At 38.1% G+C, this 22,416-nt stretch overlaps 2 protein-coding genes and 1 long non-coding RNA gene across 4 annotated transcripts; all 3 read left to right on the top strand.

Moving 5' to 3' along the window:
• Positions 1-161: 161 nt before the first annotated feature.
• Positions 162-8,478, top strand: LOC111323417 (inhibitor of growth protein 1). Of its 2 annotated transcripts, XM_022926749.2 has the most exons (11): positions 162-298; positions 379-433; positions 1,568-1,639; positions 1,752-1,909; positions 3,357-3,456; positions 4,747-4,788; positions 4,878-5,001; positions 5,652-5,733; positions 6,848-6,886; positions 7,143-7,204; positions 7,431-8,478. In XM_022926749.2, the coding sequence occupies exons 1-11, from the start codon at positions 293-295 to the stop codon at positions 7,483-7,485; spliced, it is 795 nt and encodes a 264-aa protein (XP_022782484.1). In that variant the 5' UTR covers positions 162-292; the 3' UTR covers positions 7,486-8,478. The 2 variants fall into 2 exon arrangements, with proteins under 2 accessions (XP_022782484.1, XP_088600605.1); XM_088744479.1 differs by lacking the exons at positions 162-298; positions 379-433 and adding an exon at positions 899-1,097.
• Positions 8,479-11,222: 2,744 nt separating this feature from the next.
• On the top strand, positions 11,223-13,308 carry LOC148716100 (MAM and fibronectin type III domain-containing protein 1-like). Its single transcript, XM_088744480.1, has 3 exons — positions 11,223-11,978; positions 12,388-12,477; positions 12,900-13,308. The coding sequence occupies exons 1-3, from the start codon at positions 11,603-11,605 to the stop codon at positions 12,974-12,976; spliced, it is 543 nt and encodes a 180-aa protein (XP_088600606.1). The 5' UTR covers positions 11,223-11,602; the 3' UTR covers positions 12,977-13,308.
• A 3,007-nt stretch (positions 13,309-16,315) lies between these two features.
• On the top strand, positions 16,316-19,064 carry LOC111323359 (uncharacterized). The gene is made up of 3 exons (XR_015995560.1): positions 16,316-16,514; positions 17,541-17,936; positions 18,495-19,064. It is a non-coding gene; the product is annotated as an uncharacterized LOC111323359 (long non-coding RNA).
• The last annotated feature ends 3,352 nt before the right edge of the window (positions 19,065-22,416 follow it).

Here is a 22,416-nt window from a genome sequence, read left to right on the forward strand (position 1 = left end):
GTACGTGACAGAAACCAACATATTGAAATCAGATGTCATAGCGTTGTCAAAATCACATGAAAGTTCTTTGTTTTGGGAATTAGGGCAGAACCGCAAATAACTTAGTAACCAGTATACTTCCTGTTCTTTTACTGATTAGCGAATCAAAACCTGCACTTGACTACCGGAAGCAAAATATCCGAAGCTTGGCTGCTAAGCTGTAGGCTGTTTTCACCGCGTCCTCAAATCTATCGTTTTTTTAGGGAAAATTCCCAGATTTTTTAATCTTTTCTTAGACTACTATGCTGCAGAAATGACGGTAAGTACCACAGAGGAACACACAAGATTATTTGCAAGTCTTGAATCGACGAAAACGAGAGATGTGCTTTTGTTTTGCAGTCAAGCGAGTCCGCAATTTCTGCCACAGCAACCTACGTTGAGAACTACCTAGATTGTGAGTAAATTGTTCCTTTTTGAAACATTATTAACCATCCCATAAAGTGTAAATGGTCATGTTATCTTGAGTGGAAATAGTATCGAAAATATTCGTGTTTCTCGAGTCAGAAAGTTACCTTTACCCGTTTTATGACAAGATATCTTATCGCTATATAGGACCTGTCAAGCTCGAACGGATCTAAAACGGAACTTTTCAAGAATTATAACCGGTTTGAATCCGCGTTCATAATTGGTAGCTTCCTCTTCCGTTGCTTGTTGATTTTTTCTTTTTTTCTTTTTTACTTGACAAGCTTCGTATCTCGTTGTGATGTTTGGTAAATTATGTGCACATATTTGCGAACGTGCGATTTTTGTTACAACTGTGACGTCATTGCGAAGATTTGTGGTCATGCAATTTTGTACGTGATCTCTTAAATGCATGAGCATTGGCATTACCGTAAATATAATCTGAAGTGGTTCATCAACTCACGAGATTCCCGGCCACTCATTTATATGTCATTGAATAAGAATAGCATCTATTATGTTATGCTTCATTCTTCAAAGCCTCCCGACACATGTAAATGATGTGGACGGGTATTCTGAAGTTGCTCCAAACCTTTTTACTCTCAAGTGTTCTCGTTTTGGATTTCTCGATGTTTACGTTTTTGCAGCAACTCATTTGTGTAATATGAGATCTTACGATATGTTTGCTTTCGCACGCATGTAAATAAGCGAAGGCCTCTGGTGTGTACGTTTCCAAGATCTCCCTGAGTGTTTCTTTACTTTGTATATCAACTGCTTTTACAAAATCTTTGAAGACTAGACACTAGTTGTAGACAATGAGGTTAAAAGCCATTCTGATTGAAACAAAAGACTGGCAGGAAGACAGACAATGACTTAAAACATTGATCTTTATTATTTTCGTTTTTCTCCTTTAATCAAATGGTTGAAGACAGCAATTTCTTTCTTGTATCAATTCTCATAAATTTGAAAAGGAATTAAAATATTGAACAAATTGTTTGCAATCAATTAAGCTTGTAATTCAGTTGTTCTTCCCAAGATCTGATTTTTAACTCTCCCCTCTAGCCAGGACACACATCTTTTTAGGTACACAATTGATGATAGATTTGGCTTCTTTTTTTGTAAACTTCAGGTGTAGAATCTCTACCTGATGACATGCAAAGGAACATTTCTCAGATGAGAGAGCTGGACCTTCATTATCAGGGTTTGTTAGCAGCATCAGATTTGAACCAGATGATCTAAATACTTCTGCATTAAGTTTTCCTTAAGTTTGAAACATTTTTAGATTTCAAAGTACTATGTTTGTATGGTTTCAGAGAGGCTTAAAGAAATCGAGCGGCTCATCAATAATTACTTCAAAGAAAAAGAGCCAGCGGCCAGGCGAAAATGCTTGATTCAAATTCAAAGACGACTAATAAGAAGTCAAGATTATGGGGATGATAAGTTACAGCTGGTTGGAAACATGATAGACTTGGTGAGCTGTTACTGACAGACTTACATTTAACAAAATTAATGGTGAACACCATAGCGTGTACTAATGAGTTATGGATGCACCCGGGAGGTTGCTAAGCACGAAAGAAGCGTAAGGGGCACACGAGGCGATAGACAAGTGCAACTCTAGCTTCTTGAGTGCTTAGCAACCCTCCCAGGTGCATCCATCAGTCAATAGTACACACTATGGTGTTCACCATTTGTTTTATAACATAACATTGATACATTGGAACAAGGGTTCCCTTTTATTTAACAAATCTTACATGATCAGAAAAAACAAGCGCGTGTGGAAAAATAGCCTTAGCATTTGCTCACGTCAGCAGCATGCACCCATGGGCAAATAGTAGATGCTGAATTAACCAATCAGAGTGGGCGCTTTGCTTTAGTTATGTTATAATAAGTGTTTGCCTTTCAACCCTGTACACCCTAACATCAGTACGCATATTCTCCATACTGTTCTCTATGCATTTCCTAAGGTGCTCACAGGGAGAATTTGCTAAACAATCAAGAGCTGTAGTTGTTGACCTTAATGAGTGATTCAGGGGTGATATTGTAAGGAGAAATTAGAAGCCAGTTACTCTTTGGGTTAATAGATTAATACAAGCAGAGAAAGCTGAGCATTCCACAGTCCCTTGTAAATGATCCACTGTCCAGGGTTTTCAATTGAACCTGTAACACCTGTCATGGGTGTCACTAGTAAGTGTTATGGCTGTCAAAGCGCTTGGACTAGTAGATCAACACCTATTAAATGCAAATAAAAGAACACCTTTGTGCTGAGATAATTGAGTTTAGTATTGAATGTTAGTCGGTTTTAGTTTTCGAAAAGAATAGCCTGTCAGCGAACAATCACTACGCTTTATCACTTCTCGGCAACATTGTAGATTCTAGCCCAGGCCTCTCCAAGATGTCGTCTTGCCTATGGGCCTAAGATAGGTGGAATTCAACTATGTACTTAGTTGTTACGCATGAAGGTGGCACAGCAACGGCTGGCGGTCCCCCATAAATGTCTCACTATCATTATTTCCATGTTTTTGAAGTTAAAATGTGGGTGATTTATTTTCAAATTTAGCTAATACACTATTCTGTGATAAATCCATGCCACATTCTGCCTCTTGAGACAGACAATTTCTCTCCATCATGAATCATCAACTGTTAACATTAATTTTATCAACATAAACTGGTCAATTTGGAGTCGGAAAGTTTTGATCTGTAAGAAGGTCTAAAATGTTACATTCAAATGGGAAGAATGCCTGGCCATGTTTAGGTTAAAAGACCATCTTTGGAGAATTTACTGTTATGTCACAATATCACCTTTTGGCAGATATTTTTAGTCTATTCTTATTGCATTTGTGGATAAATGTCTTTTTTAAGTGAAGAAGTTACTTTTTAAACAACTTGTTATTTGAATTTTGTGAATCATATATGTGCAGGTGGATACTCGTACTCGACAAATTGAAGTAGATGTGGAAAACCTGGACACATACAGAAATGATGACATGCCACCTCTCCTAAAACCCGATGTTCAGCCAGGTACTGTTATATTACTGTCATCTCAGCTTTTCTGAATTTGCAACTCTTTACTAGAATTTTATCCTATTAAGTCATCTATCTTTAGCTGGATGGAAATCCTTAACTTAACTCTTTAATTCCAATGAGTGACCAAGACAGAATTTCTCATTACAATATCAAGCAGACAATAAGTATTGTAATTAGTGTAATTTGTATGTTAATATGTAATTTAATGTGTCAATCCACTGCTTGCCTCGAGTAGCTGTAGCTAACTGCGAGCAGTGGTACACCATATTTTGTATTTTGTCAATTTTTCTTAATAATAAACTCGAAAACTCTAAACTCTCTATAAGGGGATTATATGTTGATCCAAGACCAAATTCTCCAAATTAACATCATAACAATTGTATATCAGACAGCAAGGAGAATTACTAAATGTGAGATCTTGGGAGTGAAAAGGTTTATTTTTTTATTTAACCCCTATCAACTCATCTATCTATATCTAGTTAAATAACATGATGAACATAGTACACGTTGTAACCGCTGAATTGATGGGTAAATTTTAAAGTCTTTTAATCCAGGTTCATTGCTATAAACGGCATACAAGTATGTTTCTGAAAGTAGAATTACACACAATCGAAACTTGCAAATGCGAAGCAAATAAAGGCAAAATGAAAGTATACAAAGCCCAAATAAACCGAAGTAATGAACACTTACAAACAATCTGAGGGTTCCTTCTCAAAATAACTGAAAAATGTTCGTCAAAATCGATAGGATGAAAACGATTCACATTCACAATCTTCAGAACAAAATCATCATCATACACATGGCCGGACAAGATCACTCACTTGGCCTGGTAACAACTAAGAGTTGGGTCATGTTATAATCATGAAATGTCCATTTCGAACCTACACATGTAGTCTGATTGGCCAGTTCAGTTCCCAAGCAGATGCTTTAGCAGGTTTTATATGGAGCCTGCATGTAACTAATTATGTTAAAAAAGCAATAGAACACATTTTTCCGGGTTCTTTCATGTGGTAAAGCCACTTAGGGTGTTGGGAGAATGCTCGTAAAGCTTATTAATTACTCACCTTGGCTTGTGATTTCTAAGCTTTCCTTGTGTTCTCCCAACATGCTTTGTGGCTTTATCATATTATAGAGCCGAGAAAAATGTGTTCTTTTGCTTATTAACTAGAAAATATGAACTTAGGAGAGGTGAAGTTCAAAACTTTCACCATAGCCAAGGGTAATGAAGTTTTGCAATTAAGGTTCTTGACATCACCCATTTAATTTGTTTTCTCTTTCTCTCAGCCATTTTAGAGGAGCACCATTCAAAACCTGAGAAGACAAAAAGTAAGGAAATGTAAAGAATTTTATAGACACTACTGAAAAGAGAGCTTTGCTAACTGACTTCCTTTCATTTGATTATCTTTTTTCTGTAGGAAATCGGCGGCAGCGCAACCATGACAAACATGAGCGTGACTCAGAGGGGAGGGGTGGATCAAGTGGGGCAGGAGGTTCAGAAGTGGTCAAGCCAGTCAAGAAAAAGGCAAAGACCAATAGAAAGTGAGTTGCTTTGTGCATCATATTTTTGTGACTTTAAGTTAAGAATGAAGGAATTCTAGATCTATACTTAGTTTTCGATGTGTGCTAACTCCCTTACAATGGCCCATTTCCAAATTACTTTCAGCCTCTTTTTCAAAGCGAGTCCTGGTGCTCATCCTTTCTTACAAAAATTAATTTTCATTTACATGGAAATTAAGATAATTTTCGCAAGAATAGTTGAGCATGGGACCTTGTTTAGAAAAAGAGGCTAAAGGTAGTTCGGAAATGGCCTATTCTGACAACCAACTAATCAACAATCTTGATGCACACTCAGTTGTGAAAATATCTGAGAGATGTAGTGATATCAATCTTGTGAGTGATTATAAATATTTGACATTAAACATTGGGGAACAGTAATGGGAATTTAACAGTGGAAATTCCTGTACACGGCTCTTCTTGTCTGCTGTTTCAAGGTTGAATTGAAATTTGAAATGTTTGTTTTTGTGGAGGGAGGAAAACCAGAGAACAAACAACAAACAACAACACACTCGACCCACATGTGATTTCAGGTCTGGGAATGAACCTTGGGCCATAGCAGTGGGAGGTAAGTGCCATGTCCACTTCCCAATCTTAATATTAAACTAAAATCAACACAATGTTCTAAAATTTAGGGGCAAGTCAAAGAATCAAGACTCACCCACACCAGAGTATCCAATTGATCCAAATGAGCCAACATACTGCTTGTGTAATCAGGTATGAGATTCTTTGTTAACCTTTACAACCTAACATCAGTATGCATATTCTCGATACTTTTCTCTATACATTAATTTTCCTAAGGTGCTGACAATGAGAGTTTGTCTAACAGTCAAGAGCTTGTTTAGTCGGTGATCATTTCCTTTATTCTCCTGACCTTAATGTGTGATTCAGGGGTGATATTGTAAGGAGAAATTAGATGCTTGTCACTCATACTCAAAAGGTTCATTTGTGTGAGGATCGTGCACAAATACGTTTCTATAACTGCAGTTCAGATATATGAATTTCATATATTGGTTATGTTTGATTTATCATCTTATGGGTTTATGTCGGACTTATTTGATGACCTGCTCCCAGTTGGCTTGTTAGCTCAATTGGTAGAGCGCTGCACTAGTATCACAGAGGTCAGTGGTTCGAATCCCATACAGGCCTGAATTTTTTCAGGTCTGATTTTCACTATTGCTTATATAGTGTTCTTTACTGTGAGGATCGTGCACAAATACTGCCATGTATTTTGAATGCACTTTGTTTGAAGTGCTAACTGGTGGGGTCATGAAAATGAGTGTCAGTACCATTAGTGTTTACCAGGCATCAAGGGCGTGTCGGAAATGCTACTTCTGACAATATACTCACGACTCACTTTCAATTGAATAAACTGAACAACTTTATTCCGACTTCTCTAAGTTTTCCAACTCTCTCCCTCCATGTGCTTTTTTTTTCTTATCCCATAATGTTTTTCTTTCGTTCCCAGCCTCCACGGTTATGCTAGCGAGGGATGCCTGACTAATCTTATGATTAAGCATAAACAAACAAATCAATACGGCTTAAACTTAACATAATCTCAACAGGCGTGTAGATTGTGGGAAGTACACACCCTTCCCCCTTTTTAACCCTTGAACTCCTGTGAGTGATCAAGACAGAGTTTCTCCTTACAATATCAATACAATATCAAGCAGACAAGTGATGATAATAAAGAAAAATATCAATTAGAGGATTATTAATTGATCCAATGCTGAATTCTCCAAAGTGGCGTCATGAGAATGTGGTGCAGAGAGTAAGGAGAATTACTATCAAGATCTTGAGAGAAATTAAAATGACATTTCTTTCTGTACAGGTTTCATTTGGAGAAATGATTGGATGTGATAATGAAGAGGTAAACTTCAACTTCTACTAAAAGCAATCTGTTTGATATCTTTGTTAAATTTGATTTTAAAAGAAATTTGATGAAATGGTGGAAGGAATTAGAATCACCAGCTTTTGAATTTTATCTCAGTCACAATATGGACTGCAAATACATGTGGATCGTCAGCGGGAGTGAGTGAAAACATCTTGGGCTTACGAGGAAGATGCCTTCAAGTTTATCAAAGAAACCTACTATTTATTAATCATTTACTCCTGTTTTTCAACAGTGTCCCATAGAATGGTTTCATTTTCAGTGCGTGGGACTCACAACCAAACCGAAAGGAAAGTGGTAAGGTTGTCTTTAGTACCGCAGAATCTCCGCCGTTGTAGCTTAAGATGGATGGGTTGGGGCCTCTACACTACTCTGCACGCTCGTTGTTGCTGATGCTCACGTCCTATTAAACGTGATCATGTTTCCACCAAGAGCGTAGCTCCATCTTTCTGTATAAGAAACACACACAACCTACAATTCCTCTATTCGCTCTGACGAAGGACCTACCCTTATTTCTTTGCAGGTACTGCCCCAAGTGCACAAACGAACGGAAGAGAGAGAGAAACTGTCTGAGATGATCGTCTGGACTGACTTAGCGAATACTGCAGAATTTGAACTTTTTATTTGACTATTTGAGAAACCCCTTGAAGAATAATCTTCTCTAAGCTATCAGCTCTAATGCTGTAATAAGGAAAACTTCTTTATGTCAGGCAAAAATTTAGATGTTTTCGATAGTCAAGGATGTTAGTTTATTTTGGATAACTAAATCACACTGTAATAGAATTGCATACAGCTCTTTGGTTTTAGTTAGCGCTATTTGTATCCAGATTTCTGTATTATTTATTTAACGTCTACTTGCACTTGTTTTAACACTATGAAACTACACGTAGATACATTTGTAGCTTATAAGTACTGTAAGATATGGTTTCCATCGAAAAATGTCCATGTCTTTGCGTTAATGGCATGTTTGGAACCGGAAAAGTTGAAATCAAGTGCGTGTGCAACCTTGCGGTGAGCGCGGGAAAACAGGTCACAAGAGGAAAGCTCGAGAAAAATAGGCCGCTGATGGCAAGCGTTGGAAAACAAGGGCACCAGGGCACCATTTGCTGAGCTAATTACAGAAAAAACAAAACGGCTACTCGGTTGGTGTTGTTTCTTGCAAAAACTGATATCTTAAATTATAAAGTTAGTGTTGTGCGACTTGTGTTAGGGTCGAGCATTGATTAAGGAAGAAGCGTAGTTTTTGGCGAATATTCCTTTCATAAAGCTATCGTGAGTTTCAAAGCCGTGAAGACCACTTCCATTCTTGAGTCGAGACCCCTCACTTTTGATCACGTGAAGTGACAGCATCAGAGTCAAACCAACCAGCCCTAGTCTTTTTGTTCTCCGTTCTTCTTCGCTTACACCTCCTAACTGAATGGAGGCAGTAGAAGCGTTTTATGCTTGCATGGTGCCCGTACTTTTTCTTTTGTATCAGAAAGCATATATCAGTATTGTTTATTGTATAAATTATAGGTTGTCTAACTCTTGTAATGTTCAGAAAGTGAAATATAACATGTGCTTCAGTGAAATGTTTCATTTTCTCTCTGCGTTAAAAGTGAATTACTTGCCTTTAGACAAGATAGAGAGAATCTCTTTTTTTTTCTCTCTTGTTTAATCACTTTGACTGTTTTTTAACCAGTTCGAGAGTAGCTAATTGTCACAACCATATTAAATTTAATTAGTCTTGTTCAGTTAAGGGGAGGTGTTACTTGTATTACACTCAACACGAGCGTTTAGTGCCTGCAGTGAAAGTGAGAAATGTTTTTTGTGACTTTAATCAGTACACAAAATATGATAAACATTCACAAATTAGCCAATTCACCGGAGTGTTCGATGGTAATTGAGGTTAAGGTAAGTTGTTTAAGTTGTCTAAAAGGCACCTGGAGTAGACAACAAACTTTGTCACGATACTTTAAAGAAGAGGATTAATCGAGTTTCGAGGTATGCGATTTACTCATTGTTTTCTTTCATTTGTTTGTTTTTTTTTTATCTCCTTTTTTCGGTGGTCTCTCGTCGAGCCACCGGGAAATGATTTTTAGGCAGGTGTTAAAAAATGAAGTTACGTATACAATGAACGAGATGTGTTCACAATTAATAACGCGAATGGACCTCATTACATGAGTTGATTGATGTCTTGGAACGCTTTTTGAAGCACCATTTCGACTTACTATATAGAGTGACGAAAGATTTTAATGGCTTTTGAAGAATCAACACTAAAAATCCGCAATATTGTTCAAGGTGTGTTTCATGGACTTCATAACCACTCGTAGTCGGATGCAAAAACCTCAAAAGCAACTTAAGTGTTCTATCCGCTATTGTTTTCAGCAGTTTTCGGGTCTAAAGCTTTAACAGTAAGCAAATTTTATTTTTCTGTTAGTTTACTTTTTCTGGGCAGGTATACCATTAGCTGTGTTTTTCCCTTGCGTGGAAAGCTACTAGTTTTGATGGCAATTTGAAACCTAGCCCGTGCGAGTTTTAGGCGCAAAGACCGTCATCATTGACCATCAATTGAGTTCTGTATGGCACACATAATGCTCCCGTTTTGATAACATGGTCGATATATATATATACATAGACAAAAAACATTATATTTCCACAGGCATATTAAGGGACGATGTCTCGTCAGGGGAAGTTTCTCTTTTTGTTTTTCTTGGAATTACAAAAGTTTGTTTTACCTGCTGTTTCAGGAAATTTGGGTGAGTGCAATTGACAATAACAACAATAACTCTACAACATGATTAACGAAACGACCTTTGAAGATACAGAGAACATCACAAAATACTCCATATGTGGATGAGTAGCTGTGTGTTTTTAAATAGACTGAAGACACGCGCTTAATTTTTTCCCGCGATATTTACATGGAGTTTCGTTGAACTTTCTCGCACACGTATTTTCACGCTAATTCATGTACCGGGGAATCTTAGAATTTTATCAACCATTAAAAGGGCTTTAAATTAATAAATAACACAAAATACTTAAACATCATCGATTTATGAACTAAATATGTTCTCAGGTCAGTTATTTTGACCATGACTTAGCTTTGTACCTTGTAAAGCTACATTAAATTTTTGTTTTCGTTTCATGATCGGCAATAACCAAGTATTAACGGCGAACTTGGAGCCGTTGATCAAGACAGAATTATATTGATCGGTCTGTGCACTTTCTTTTGGTTAAATTTGGAGATTTCTTAAATTCTAGGCCCCATTCAGAAATCAGGTTTGCGCACATGTGATCAATATAAAATATTCGTTTCTTCGAAGCTATTTTACTTAGACTTAAGGCGCATACCATTTGTCAGAGCTGGCTGACCATCCAAAACTATTCACCATTTTCATGTAAGAGAATTTCGCTGTATGATAAGAACTGTTCAACTAGATAAACCATTCTCGTAAATTTTGTCTGGCGTTTCAGTGTTGGACTTTTGTGGAAATTAAGAAAATGTGTGAAAAATATGGAGGGCTTAATTCAGTAAATTGGAAAATAAAATAGACGTTTATTCAGATGCAACTGAATAGATGTAACAGTTAATTACAAACATAAAGTAAAACAGGAATGAATCCATTGTTTACAAAAAGAGATGAAATAAATCGACTAAAGAAGCTCGGTCCGTAAAAACACATGATATAACGTACTCCGTCGCCAACCATCTTCACCTTTGGTCAAAAAGGACCTTGAGCAAAAAAAAACCACGGCGACAGAAACGAGAACGTAGTAAAGCAAAATGGTTAACGGGCACAGCAGCTGTTCAGCACGTACGTTTTAAAACTTTGTTCATTTCTCATCCGTGCTCGGCAAAAATCATCAAAATTTGCTTGGTCAGAGAATAAAAATCTCCGACGTTATTCACTTACATTAAACAGAGGTTGAGGTTTAGTGCCGCTAGAGTAACACATTCAGCCATTTGTGAAAATTTTAAGAAATAGATGAATTAAGTTTTCGTCAGTGTTGCTGTCCTGGGCCGGTTTCTATATTTCTCTGTTCAAAAGCCGTTTTGGGATAATTTTCCCAATTCTTTTAAGAGAATTCAATCATCAAATTGTAGGCAAATGCAATTAAACTGAATTTTCTTCTAAAGCTTTCAGATCTGAAATCAAATTTCACACTAACCCTAGGTTATCTTAACCCGTCTTTGAACAACTCGGCCCTGGATTAAAATTAACCCTAGGTTAGCACTAATCTGCCTTTGAACCACTGGACCCTGCAGACTACTTATCACCTGGTGGGGGGGGGGGGGAGGGGGGTCGGGGTCAGAGGATTTTGTTTGTGACACTTGAAAATTTGGGTTAGGAGAATGGTAGGTGTGCGATTCCTCAGATGCTCAAATTGATCCTCTTTATTAGCATGTTTTCCACCACAATAAAAACAAAGAGGGAAACAGTCATGTAGGCAAATATACAGAAATTCGAAACTTAACAAGCCTTTGATTTTAGCTCCCAGTGCTCCTCCAATCAACCTCAGAGTAACAAACCTAAGCTCCACCTACTTCGAAATTACATGGGACCCAATCCCCTCAGAGTATATTAACGCGGCCACCCTTCTTGGTTATGAGGTGTTCTGGGAAATTGGAAAGGAGCATTAACTCTACAGTCAACCTGACCAAGACAAGACAAACAAAAGTTTGGTTGACAGATTTGGAGGGAGACACCGACTATAATGTCATCACTGAGTGCTTTTAATCGAATTGGCAGTGGACCAAACAGTTCGTTGGTTACTTTCAGGACAGACAAAGGTCCAAGTGCCCCCTGTGCCCCGCCAACCAACCTCAGAGTGACAAACCTAAGTTCCACCTACTCCGAAATCACATGGGACCCAATCCCCTCGCAAAATATTAACGCAGCCACACTTCTTGGCTATGAGGTATTCTGGGAAAAAGTCCTTAACTCTACAGTCAACGTGACCAGGGCAATACAAACAACAGTTTGGTTGACAGAACTGGAAGAAGACACCGACTACAATGTTATCATCAGTGCTTTTAATCGAATTGGCGGTGGACCAAACAGCTCATTGTTTACTTTCAGGATAGAAAAAGGTCAGTGACGGATTTTGAGCGCACAATTTTTATTTCACACCACCTGTTACTCAAAAATAATGTGTCAAACGCAAGCGTCTCCCTAACAGGCTCTCTTAGGGATCGGAGCTACCATAAAAAGTCTTTCAAATCTGAAATAAGATGATTACTGCAAATATGATGTAATTCAGGATTCTCTTATGGACTTTATTAGATTTTGAAGACTGTCCCGCCTAGATTAACATCAGCTAGCTTTGGACCAGACTAATTGCAGCTTTTATTTCAGGAGTGAGGAAATTATAGAAATTCTTGTTGTTTGTGATTTGTGCTTTTAAAGTGGGGATTTTTTAGTGAAATAAGATTTTCCGCCGTGAGTATAAATTCCGTCATTTTCTATTTTTCTTTCTTAAATTTTTCTTTTCTTCACAAGTCATTCCCAGTGCTATTGCGAACAGTAGCAGGTTAAACACAACAGTCAACAGTACCACCTTATCAACTGGAAACTCGACGAGCAATGGAAGTAAGTAAATTGTTTGGTCTTATGTTAAAAACGAGGACAGCGGTACGAAATTTGAACTGTGAATACGCGTCTGAAAGGGAGATACAGTTGTTGGATGCTTCTATTGTGGTCTGGGAACAGGTTTCATTTTTGCTCCACCGTCCTAGCTGATTAAAATCGTGCCATTACGCGTGCGCATGACGTTACACTAAATCCACGAAGAGTAATGGGCATTGGAAATTTGTTGTCCCCTAATGTCAAAAGTAAGCGTAATGTTAACAAACAGAAAAAGAATGAATAAACGGCAGAATCACCGTAATGTAAGTAACAGTCAGTTCTATGAGTAACACCAACATTGCAAGTAATAGGGTAATCATTAAAACTGATAAACGAATACAGGTGCCATCTTGAGATAATTTGAAACTGAGTTGCTCTCTTTTTAGCTGCAGTCAACGGCGCGACCTCACTTGTTGCAAACTCATCTGTCAATGGAAGTAAGCAAATCTTACACGTGCTCTGATCTATTAGCCACTTCACTGTAAGATAAAAATTGCTGTATTATATATGGTGTAACAATCTAGAGATAATTTAAACGTAAGTTGCTTTCTTTTTAGCTGCAATCAACGGCACTGACTTCACTTGTAATGGTTTTCCACTGATCAGAAGAGGAGGCTCTGAAACAAGAAAAGCAGAGAAAAGTGGAAGCGTCTACACATGATGGAGGATTTTTCCGTTTTTGATGCTATTCTTTGTAACCTTTAAGAATGGCGGCTGCGTCTGTCTGATATTTACCACGATTATCTTTCTCCTATTTTGCATGTTTAGACAACAGTTAAAATATTAAAGGATTCAAATATATTGTTTCTTTTCTGACTACTTTATTCTGAAAAATGCTATGTCAATGAATTGTTTTTTTAAATCTCCTGCCCTTCTTGGCTAAGTATTCCAAAGCAAAGAAAGACGAAACTCAAGACAATGGAAAGGGGAAAACGCGGGCCATGGCTGAATAACTATACTTGTAGATATCCGGGTAAGGTTAGAAAACATTTGCCTTTCCCTGAGGACCTTAAATAATTATGTGCTTACACGTGGCTTTCAGAGAGTACACCGACCAGCGGATAATGCAATGATAAAATTATGATAAAGAGTTCAAGAGGATGGACGATGTACCCTTCACCATGTCTCTCGGTTCGGTGCACAAGTTAATTAAACTGCTGTATGAGATCATTTACTTGTTACTATTGCAACAGATCTTTTTGACCTACGCAGACTCAAAGCAAAAACCAAAATTCTTACAGAATTTATTAGAGAAGCTCAGTATGCTGACGACATTGCTATTTTTAGTGACACGCCAGAGGGTCTGCAATCGCTTTTGACCTCCTACAGTGTTGTTGCTAAGAGGACGGGCCTGTGCATCAACACGGTTAAAACAGAAACTCTGTGTATTGGTAACACAGCTGAGTTCTTCGTAGATGGCACTAAATTAGCTAACGTCGACCTCTTCAAGTACCTTGGCAGCTATGTCAGCAGTGACTGCTCTATGAATGAGGAACTTGTATCTCGTATTCAAGCAACGTCATGTGCATTTGGTCGACTACGTAAAAGAGTGTTCGACTCGCATAATCTAACAGCTCCAACTAAAGTTGCTGTGTACAACCAATGCCTAATGCCCCTTCTGATGTATGGTAGTGAAACCTGGACTCTATATCAACATGAAGTCAGGCAGCTCGGCACAATACAACAGCGTCATCTACGTCTTATCTTAAACATCAAATGGGACGATTACATCAGCAATGAAGAAGTGTTGCCGACGCGCGGGCATTGAAGACATTGAGGTGATGTTGGCACGGACTCGCCTGCGCTGGTTAGGACACGTTAGTCGAATGGACAATGATAGGCCGGTAAAGCAGCTCCTGTACTGTGAATTGGCCCATGGTTCTCGCCCAGTAGGCCGACCCAAGCTTCGTTTCAAGGACACCTGCAAAAGGGCATTGAAGTGTGGCCACATCTTAGATCAGTGGCTTTCAACCGTGAACAACAGAGCCGAATGGAAGAGGCTCACTAGGGTAGTCTGTGACGCATACAACTCTAAGATGGTCCAGGAATATGTAAAGAGAAGAGTTCGTCATAGAGCTGAACTGAGGAAAATTGTGGACATACCCATCTTCGGGCCGGCTATAGGCATAGATATTGCAACCGGTGATATCAAGAGCGTACACCTACACATTTACGTGACTAGAAAGTTGTGGAGCATATTCAGAGATTTTTTTTCTTGTAATCGACTTTTTTTAATTCTAGGCGAAGAGGTTATTCTCTCTTGGTCTAGGCCTGTTCCAAAGGAAATGAACGTAATTCGTTGATCTACTTTTTTGATTTGTAAGTGGTGTCTTTGTTTTGATCGGCAGAATGTGAAATTATCAACTTATCTAGAACGCGTCCCCTTAAAAATTTTAGACACTTGGTAAAATTGATTTTTCAAAAAAAGTCTTAAATGAGACAGAGATGTAGTTATTTTTTCCACAAAGATACATACACATACATAGGTTAATTGACCACTCCCCATATGGGCTTTTCAGGGCCAATTCCCACCTATCCCACCCAGGGGAGGACATCCACCACACAGCAGTCTCGTGCGTGGGAAATTAACGTTTCCTACCCCTAACCCTGCAGGAGACGGGGCCTACGGTTTATTCGTCCTTATCCGAGAAGACTAGAATATCTATCCATTTCTTGATTATAGAGAGGTAGCAGAAAGATGGTTTTATGTTCACTTTCTATTCGGTTTATCAACGTTTCTGTTGTCATGCAGCCGCAATAGTTCTTTCTTTTAAGACATTTCCCTAGCAAGCTATTTTTTGTTCTCGAGATGTATTTTGAAGGAAAATTTGTACTTCGTGCGCACATAACGTAGAAGCTAGAACCAACATAATAATTATAAGCATATTATTTTGAAATCTGAGAATCACTAGTATGAGTAGAAGCAATGAACTCGAATCACGTTCCCATCTTCTTCCAGCGTAAATCTAACTTAACCGATTTGGTTCGAATAGAAACTACGAGCAAAATACTTTTATTAGCAAGATCAACCCTCATAAATCATTACTGATTTTATCTTCCAGTGTCAGTGATATCTAAGAACAATTTTTTTCAGTGTTATTTTGTCGGTGGTGGTCTTGGTTGTTTTTTCACAAAATTTAGGTGACGTCGAAGCAAACACCTCGTTAGTGTCATTTAACCTCCATTTATTACACTAAGAGTGGAATAAATCACAATATTTCAGCCATGTAGCGATATTTAAGTCAAAACGGGAATGTAAGTTTAAGTCAAAACACTGAGGAATGTAATTCTACGGAATGATCTTAACTTGATATAACTTGCCCAAACAGGCTCTTTTAGGATATTGCACCGTTTCTCACTTCATATTGCATGGTAATACATCCACTTCAGTGGATCCTTCCCTTCTCCAAACTTTATTCATTTTACTCAAGATCAGACTTAACTTAAGGAAAAAGGAATGGAGGTGGTTGGTACAAGTACCTGTCAGTAACAATCATTATTCAACCTAGGTAAAGAGTTAATTGGTAAGGTACCGAGAACTAAGCCCATTAAATGCTGTTGAGAAATAAAACATCATGATGATAATTCCAGAACTGCTATACTGTCCCTTCTTTCGTACTCATGCATATAGCCAACGTCTCCAGGTTGAAAGGAAGTCATATTTTTTAATTATAGTGGCTCCCCAAAATTTCTTATGTCAGTCGATGTTGAGTTTATTTGGTTTGGCGAAGGTGGATTTCTTGAAACTGTCATAGGTGCCTGTGTCCTCAACGACCTTTATTTCTCTCGGGACACAGGTTCATACATTGCACCGTTTTCAAAGCCAAATTGGTGATTGACTATTGCAGTCATCACCTCATGTGTATTTGTTACAGAACCATCAGTCGACTGGGAAACGAGTTGAGAGGACGAAAATATTTTTAAAAAGTACGCCATGGCTAAGTTATGTTTTACATTAGCTTCGGCTTCCATCTTACTTTTAACACAGGTTTTTGCCAAAGGTAAATAAAATTAATACTTATAATAAACAATTTCTTCTATAAAATTGTTCTTAGAAACTGTAAAGTTCATTATACACTATTACTACGGTGGTTTCCCTTTCTACCGTGACTGATCTAAGAAAATGAGGTCTGAATTATTGGTTTTCCAGAAATCGATCAGTATTCCTTTTGTGGCTGAACATGGCATTGTTTCCAATATATTCACATAATTTGGCATCCATCGACGCATAATTTAAATCAAAACTGCACATCACGGAGGCCTCGAGTAACTTTTTTCTTTGAAAATAGAGCATTTTATTGTTTGAATCAGCGACTTATGCCGAAAAAAGCCGCTAAATTTGCGAGGCGAGCAAAGCTGAGAAATACGATACCCTGAGTTATTCAATAGATCAGTGACATGGTGGAACGGGGGATCGGCGGAATGGCGTCTAAAACCACCGTCGCAAACCAGTTTTTTTCTCACTTTTCTTTTAATTGAAATACGGTTCGAACTTGACTCTATCTATTTTGATGATGTGGAACATTGAGTTTCTAGCAGTAATGGAATAAAATGCGAAATATTTTTATTTCTCCATTATTACCTTTATAGACCACTTTCATAAATGGCTGCCGGATTAATATTCTTTTCTTTAAATTTAAATTAGCCCTACTGGCCTCGTTCTCCAGTACAAAATTCAAAAGAATACATTATCTCAAGCGAGGCCAGTAGGGCTAATTTAAATTTAAACAAAAGAATATTTATACGGCAGCCATTTATGAAAGTGGTCTATTCTTCTCAGCCATATTTAATCCGCATTTCCGAACTTAGCGCATCCTCGCAGCCATTTTGACAGCCATCTTGGTTGCTCTTAACTGTTGTCTCCTCAAACCTCAATGTATAGTGTCACCACGGTGGAAGCACCTCTGCGTTTGGGCTCACGGTAGGGCCTCCAGCTCGCTGGGTAAGCGGGCAAGCGTTTATGTTATGAAATTTCTGCAACTTCAACTGAAATTATTCTGAATCATTTAAATATCTTCTATCCATAGAAAGTAAACTATGTTTCCAAAGTTCCTGTTACTTTATTTCCGATGCGGAATCAGGCGGGACATGGTCCGACAACCGAAAAACCTGTCAAGGGAAGGGTGGCGACCTCGTCTCCATAGAAACTGAAGCTGAATGGAACTTCCTCAACGACCAAATCCAAAAGCGTTGTATCGGGCAGCCTAACGAATGGCATATAGGTCTGCATAAAGTTAACAGGGATTGAAAGTGGGTCAGTGGAAGCAAGCTTAGCATTAAGAAATGGCAGACGACTGTTGGCGCGCCATCTGGTGATGGAGATAAAGCGGTGATGTCAAAGGATTACCCACCGGACAAACAAGGGCTGTTTAATGATCTTCCAAACCGACAAAAAAGGGCTTATATTTGTGAAATGCCTAAAGGTAATGTCCAAAACGCATGGTAGCTGAAAACTTTAACTCGCAGAATTACTGAATACTTGATCAGTCTAAATTTTATTTCGGAGTTGATTCTTGTTTCCTCATGAGGTTAACAGGGTTACTCTTAGGGAGATAAAGAGAAAAAAAGACACAGCCCTGAGCGTGGGGCCTTGGCTAAACGGATCGATCCTAAAAAAACTGTTTAAAATTACTTATAGGCTGGAAGATGAAATGGAGTGAAGAAAGGAATCAGTTAAATTTTCAATTTAACTGATAGAGAAGATTCACTTCAATCTTCTCTATGATTGGATGAAGCATATTCAAAACGAAGCTGAAATTTATACTCTAATAATTTCAACGCAATATTTTTTTCTCCTCTGCCAGGTTATATATTGTCTGCAAATTGTCGTGCATAGTGTCTTTTTGTATTACAGTCGAGCGAACAATTTCTGTTTATAAAAAAATAGTTCTTAAATCACCTGCTCCGCAGAATGGAATTCTGCTTCAATGCTATTTTTAAAATTTCCAATCATAGATACCAACTTTTTTTTCCTCTTTCAGATTCTTCATGAAGTCAGGAAAAAGTCAGTTAAAAAAAACAACAACAACAACAAAAGACAAAAGCACAGAGAAGGACTTCAGTTCCATATCAAGAAAAGCGGATCAACTTTGATAACAAAAGGCTTTGTTCTTAGATAAAATAATAACCTTATATGGTCATATGGCCATTTTTGGAACACTACTGGCGACAGGTTCAAAATAAGGATAGATAGATAGACTGGTTTATTAAAATCATATCGCAGTAAAATACTGAATTGCGCAATTTTTACAAGCTAATACTATACAAATATAAAATATGATGACTTAAAGTTCTATTAAACGTTCTATTACATCTCAACTTGGGTTGGTTTCAGCCGCACCCTTCACGAAAAACGAATTAGCAAAACGCTTTGTCTTGGCTGCTGGTACATTGTATGTTCATTGGCGCCTTAATTATAATGAGGGCTATGGGCTTCAGGAATTCAGTAATGTAGTTTACTGTTCTGATTCTCGCTGATTGATCTAAATAAAGACTTTGTAATGTCTTCGTGATGTTCCCTGATAGAAGTCAAATAGGCACGCTCCGAACGCTTCCCCGTACGGCATTCTAGAAAAAAGACATGCCAGAGCTCTTTTCTGAACTCTTTCTAACTCTGACTGTAAGTACTGAGGTAGAGAATAATGGAACACAGGGCGGAACGCGGAACTTTCGAAATTTCCGATTAGCATGCGAGTGGCTATTTTAAATCATGATCAGGAAAAACCGAAGAAAAGACAAATTCTCTCCGAGGGAGGATATGCTGGTAGAGTTCTTTCGAAGCAAAAAGTTACGCAGCGGTGGCTGGTGGGGATAACGGTTGTTATAAAAAAAATTAAAAGCTGCAGTTCACGACGAGTATGACATTGGCATTGCTTGGTTTTACTTTATGCAGTGTGCCTTTTAGCTTCAATCTAAGATCTGTTTTGTTTGTTTCTACTCACTTCATATTTGTCTCATTTTTAAAAGAACAATAAAAGGGGACAAACAAGACCAACAACATTTTGCTTTTGCATTTTTTGACATTGAGGTCTGAGTAAATGCTCGATGGTTGTTTACTTTGGTTGATTTTCTAGTCAATAGCATCGGTCAAAAACTAAAAATACTCAAACATCTAAGGATTTAGGCGCGGCGATTATCTTTCGATACGCTTACAAAAATAATGGAAATGAGAAGCAGGCATCTGGTCGAGGGCTCGGGATATGTCAATTCCACTCGAAATTTTTCATGATAACTGGTCTCACGCACGGAAGTTTTTCCTATGCAAAATAGGAAACTTCAAAAAGCTAGAAAGAAAAGGGCAGACGGTCTTCGGTGAGGGAGATGACGACATCAAGGCTGCCCCACTGACCATTGAAGTAATGACAACGAGTTAAGGACCCGAAATAATTATTAATTTAAAGAAGTGTAGTTTTAAGTGCTTAAGTAGTGTCCATTCCTGCGAAGATCGATGTCACACTAATTTCTTTCACCGCAGTTCATATGTATGATTTTCATAAAATCACAAGCGTTGACTCATTATTTCACGGTTTTTTTTTTACGAACTAACACGATAACCAGCTCCTAGTTAGCTTGTTAGCTCAGTTGGTAGAGCACTGCACCGGTATCGCAGAAGTCATGGGTTAGAATCTCGAACAGGCCTGAATTTTTTCAGGCCTTATTTTCACTACTGCTTGTGTAGTTTTCATTTGCACTGTTAAGAATGGGATAAGGTTCTTTGCACTGAAGCTTCCGGAGTTCTGGCAATTTTTGAAACAAGTCCAAAGCTTTGTTGCACGTGAAATGACAGGTTAAAAATATTCTTAAGGGATTGTTTGTTTTCTTTTTTTATCTTTTTTATAAAATGTTTTGCCATTTTCTTTTGAAATGTTGAAAAAATCGTTCAATACTTTTCTTCGTATCCCGTCCAGCCCTTCTCAGAAAAATTTAACCCCCGTTTTTGCACAATGTTGGCATTCTTTCTGAACAGCCCCACTAATTTAACTAAAGTTTACATATTTCTTTATGCAAGAAGCAGGCCCAGAAGTAAAAATTTATATTTAAGATAATCTATTTTTGTTCTCAGCCCCCCGCTTTTAGCAATAGGCGATAGCAATATAAAGGCCGTTTGTCGCAATATTTGAGTGCACGCATAAAAAAAAACTAAGTATTTCAAAAAAACGACTTTTAGACGTTAAGCTAGCATGATTACCAGGAAAATAGCATCACGAGAAAATTAAAAGCGATGCGAATATTCTCATAAACGAACAATTTGCTATAAATGGAGCGAGAGCCTGTATGTTAAAACTAGTTTAGTTGTCTGTTGGAATTAAATAAACCAATCTCCTTTAGACACCATAAGTAATTGCACAGTCGCATAGGAAATACAATCTAGGATTAAGGGGTAGTTAATGATTGCTTATACCGTAGTTAGGTAACAGTAGATTGTTCCCATTCATTTTATTTTTCGCACTGAAATGCGTCAACCCTACCCCCACCCTCATAAAACCTCATATTGAAATAAGTTTAACATTGTAGACCTAGAGATAGACCATAAGAAAAACATGGGGTCTATCATAAATATCACCATCACTATCGTTATCTTTGTCATCATTGCGCCATTTATGATAATAGACTAACCATTTTCGGCATTAAAACTGAGAAGCTTGTTAACAGTTCAACAGACGTCAAAGTAGACTCTCAAAATGTGTCTGATTCTTGGCTAGGGATGCGAATCTAAGCCACAACTCTTATGGCTACCACATAAATGTGTTATATTGCCTTTGTTCTTTCGCTATATAAATGCGTCATTAGCAGGTAATTAGGGAGTAAATAACCCCTGTAAATTTTTTGTTTGGCAATCCCAGAACGATTTCGTTTTCGGAGCGTTCGTACTAGCGCCGTGAAGTCATCGCGAAGGTAAAGACTCTCTTGAGACTTCGCCTCCCCATATTTTCAAGTATTTCAGCTCCTTAACCCGTTGTCATTACTTCAATCGTCGTTTGGGCACCCCAGGTACACCGCATAAAGTAAAACCAAGCAATGCCAATGTCATACTTGTCGTGACTGAACTGCAGCTTCTAATTTTTTTATAGCAACCGTTATCCCCACCAGCCACCGCAGCGTAACTTTTTGTTTCGAAAGAACTCTACCAGCATACCCTCCCCCGGGGAGAATTTGTCTTTTCTTCTTCAGTCTTTCCGATTATTTAAACTTGCCGCTTGCATGTTAATCGGAAGTTTCGAAAGTTCCGCGCGTATTTTGAACCTGTTGCCACTAGTGTTCCAAAAATGGCCATATGGCCATATAAGGTCATTTTTTTTATCTAAGTACTAAAGCCTTTCGTTATCAAAGTTGATCCGCTTTTCTTGATGTGGAACTAAAGTCCTTCCCCGTGCTTTTGTCTTTTGTTGTTGCTGTTGCTTTTTCTTAACAGTTAATCGCCAGTTTAGCTTTGAAAATGGCGCAATGCATGAACCTGTTACCCGAGAGAAATAAAGCTCATTGATGATGGCACGGGCACCCATGACAGTTCAAGAAAGCCATCTTCGTCAAACCAAATAAACTCAGCATCGACTGACATAAGAATTTTTGGGGAGCTAATATAATCAAAAGATATGACGTCCTTTCAACCTGGAGACGTTCACTAAATGAGTACAAAAGAAAGGACAGTATATCAGTTCTGGAATTATCATCATGATGCTTTCTTTCTCAACAGCGTTTAATGGGCTTAGTTCTCGGTACCTTACCCATTAACTCTTTTACCTAGGTTGAATTATGATTGTTACTGACAGGTACTTGTACCAACCACCTCCATTCCTTTTTCCTTAAGTTAAGTCTGATCTTGAGTAAAATGAATAAAGTTTGGAGAAGGGAAGGATCCACTGAAGTGGATGTATTACCATGCAATATGAAGTGAGAAACGGT

This window comes from Stylophora pistillata, chromosome 14 (assembly GCF_964205215.1).
Source record: "Stylophora pistillata chromosome 14, jaStyPist1.2, whole genome shotgun sequence".
NCBI lineage: Eukaryota > Metazoa > Cnidaria > Anthozoa > Scleractinia > Pocilloporidae > Stylophora > Stylophora pistillata.